Genomic DNA, 3048 nt, shown 5'->3' with positions numbered 1-3048 from the left:
CATAGTGATTGGAAAGGGTGCACACGGTTTATTCACAAGGAAGAAAAATTAAATGAGATTGATGTTGGTGCAGCACCTTCACGACAAGAGGTTTATTCCTTGGGCCATGCAATTTTAAATTTAATTAGTAGATGCATTTGGTCACATAAATTGCTAGAAGAAAAGTGTGTTGTTTATTTCTTTTGCTTTAATTTAATTTCACAAAGTTTGTTGAGTTGGGTTTAATATTTTCTTTTAATTTAATGTTGTCTAGTATTTTTGGTGAAGATAATGTTAGCTTTAGTATCCAACCGTTTTCAATTATGTTTGGTTGTGTTTAATTTCCAGTTTTAATTAAGCTTAATTATCATCTCAAAAACACTTTCAAACCCCCCCACTTCGTGTTAGACCTAATTCTCGAACCACAGTTTGGTCCTTGAGAGACGACCTAGGGGTCATTCCCTAGCTATACTGCATTCCTAATTGCAATCAAATTTGTATGGGCGGCGACACCCATCACAAAGTTTTTGGCCAGTCCAGATGAAAGTGGAAGTGAGGATATTGGTCATGAAAGGAAAAGTTGTGGTCCATTTGGGACATTTGTTATGCAAAAGAGTATGTCTGAATACAAGTGGGAAGTGGGAACAAAATTTAGGGATAAAAATGAGTTTATGGATGCTGTTAGAAGTTATGTAGTCCATGGTGGGAGAGAGTTGAAGTTTATGAAGAATAATAACAGACGGGTACGAGTGAGATGTTTGGGTGCCCAAAAAAGTTGGCCATGGATGGCTTATTGTGGCTATATGGAAGGATGTAGGACATGGCAATTGAGAAAACTAGTGGATAAACATACTTCCAGTAGGCAATTCAAGATTAAAATGATGAATGCTAAGTGGTTGAGTGAGACATTAGATAATTCACTACAAGAAAATCCAAATTTGAAGATAAATGAAATACACTCAAAAGCTTTGAGGAAATGGAATACCAATGTCACACTTTCTAAAGCTCGTAGGGCAAAGATAATTGCATTTGAAAAAGTTGAAAGTAGTTTTAAAAATCAATTCAAAAGAATACATGACTATGCACATGAATTATTGAAATGTAACCCTGGATCAACAGTAAAAGTTAAAGTGGATAGTGACAGTGGTCAATCAATTTTTCAGAGGTTCTATGTTTGTTTCAAAGTTTGCATGGTTCGCTTCGTCTCTTGTAGGCCATTTATTGGTTTGGATGGATGTTTTCTGAAAGGATTGTATAAGGGGGAGTTAGTAGCAACTATTGGGAGAGATCCTAATGACCAGATGTTACCTTTGGCATATGCAATTGTGGAAGTAGAGAACAAAGATAGTTGGACATGGTTTTTAGAGTTGTTGATAGAAGACCTTGGGGGTGCTAAAGTATGCAATGCATGCACTTTTATGTTTGATCAACAAAAGGTAAATGCATTTTTCTATTCTATTTCATAAGAATAATTGTATCAGTCATATTGTAGTTCATTTCGTCCCTTTTGCAAATAGGATTTGTTGTCAGCTATTGAACAACTTTTCCCTAAGGCAGAGCATAGATTTTGCATGCGACAATTGTATGCAAATTTTAGGAAAACGTTTCTAGCCAAAAGTTGAAGAATCTAATGTGGAAAGTGTTAAGTCCCTGGCAAGTGTACCAGATCGTTATCAAGTAATATAAAACGGGTAAGTCTGAGTATCGTTTCCTAAAGGACTCTTAGGCCTTAACTTTCATGTAAACCAATCGCATAAGACTTGAGAAGAAATTAATTTTGGGGTTTTGCATGCAAAAAACAAAATTAAACATGCAAGATGCAATGAATCAATTGGCTAGAAAAGACTATGGATGAATGGAGTTATTGGAGTTTACAATTTTATCTTATTCACCCTCTTATATCTACTCTTCTTATCTTCTTAGCTTATTTATCATATTGTCATGCAAACTTTCTTAGTCTACCCTAAACCCAATCTCTTGGCGAAAAGAGCCTATTACCAATTACTGGCTTGCTATCTCTAGCCTCCCATAGTAACCAATAATGCATGATAAACAGAAGCAAAATACAATTGATCGTCCTACCCCTATCTCTAGGCGATATTAGCATAATCAAGGAATTCCCCCCAGTTCATGACATTACCGTACATCTCCGTATCGGTAAAGACAAACAACATTTACCGAATGAGTTAAACGATAAAAGAATTAAGCAAAGGTAAGGAACCCAACAATTGATAAAGATAAGCATATGCAACCATATAAAGAAGATAGAATTTTGATATAAGAGAGTTTCAAAAGATTACATTGTTTCCCAACCATCTAGGGTTTAGTTCACCATGAACATGGTGAATCTTGATGAAAAATAATGAAAGAATGGAAGAATAAACCCTAAATTTGGTAGATTGGAGCTTAAGCATCCAAGGAACCTCCTCTAAGGTGTGTAGAATACTTCTGGATGTCTCTGTTGGCAAAAAGATTTCAATTTGAATCGCACTGGGTCTATTTATAGACCAAAAAAGGTAACAGAATCTAAGCCAAATAAAAACAGATAATCGCTCAGCGCCTAAGTGAACTGCTCAACGGTTTGCCTCTTTGTCGCGCCACCGCTCAACGGTCAGTTTTACCGTTGAGCGGTTTGCCTCTAGCCGCTCCGACCGCTCAATGCTGATTTTGACCGCTCTTCTTTTCTTCCCTTTTCTTCCTCTTTCTTGAGTCTAAGTCCGTCCTAATTCACTTATATCTTCAATTATCATCAAAACCCTACAAAACAATGCAAAAAAAAGCATAATATCTCTAAAACCAACTTTTGACGCTCACATGACTCAACTAACTGTTTTACTAGATTTTAAGCTCACTTTAAGCCACAAAGGGTGTGTTTTGATATCATATGTGATAACGGTCTAAACACTGTTATTTTCATACTTAAATTTGATAGTAAAACACACCCTTTATGGCTTAGAATGAGCTTTAAATCAAGTAAAACACTTAGTTGTGTCTTGTGAGAGTCAAAAGTTGGTTTTAGAGATATTATGCTTGTTTTACATTGTTTTGCAGGGTTTTAAGGTGAATTGA

The 3048-nt window shown here is 35.8% G+C and overlaps 1 protein-coding gene across 1 annotated transcript; it reads left to right on the top strand.

Annotated features, from left to right (window-relative positions):
- Positions 1 to 596: 596 nt before the first annotated feature.
- On the top strand, positions 597 to 1445 carry LOC106763567. The gene has a single exon (XM_014647739.1). The coding sequence runs from the start codon at positions 597 to 599 to the stop codon at positions 1443 to 1445; it is 849 nt and encodes a 282-aa protein (XP_014503225.1).
- Positions 1446 to 3048: the final 1603 nt, after the last annotated feature.

The sequence above is a fragment of the Vigna radiata genome, chromosome 6 (genome assembly GCF_000741045.1).
Source record: "Vigna radiata var. radiata cultivar VC1973A chromosome 6, Vradiata_ver6, whole genome shotgun sequence".
Lineage (NCBI taxonomy): Eukaryota > Viridiplantae > Streptophyta > Magnoliopsida > Fabales > Fabaceae > Vigna > Vigna radiata.
Note: the sequence above shows the minus strand (reverse complement) of the source record. Positions and strands in the feature narration are given on the sequence as shown.

What these genes read in the sequence shown, in the direction of transcription:
- LOC106763567 (XM_014647739.1), top strand. Translation starts at nt 597, where the DNA reads ATGTCTGAATACAAGTGGGAAGTGGGAACAAAATTTAGGGATAAAAAT.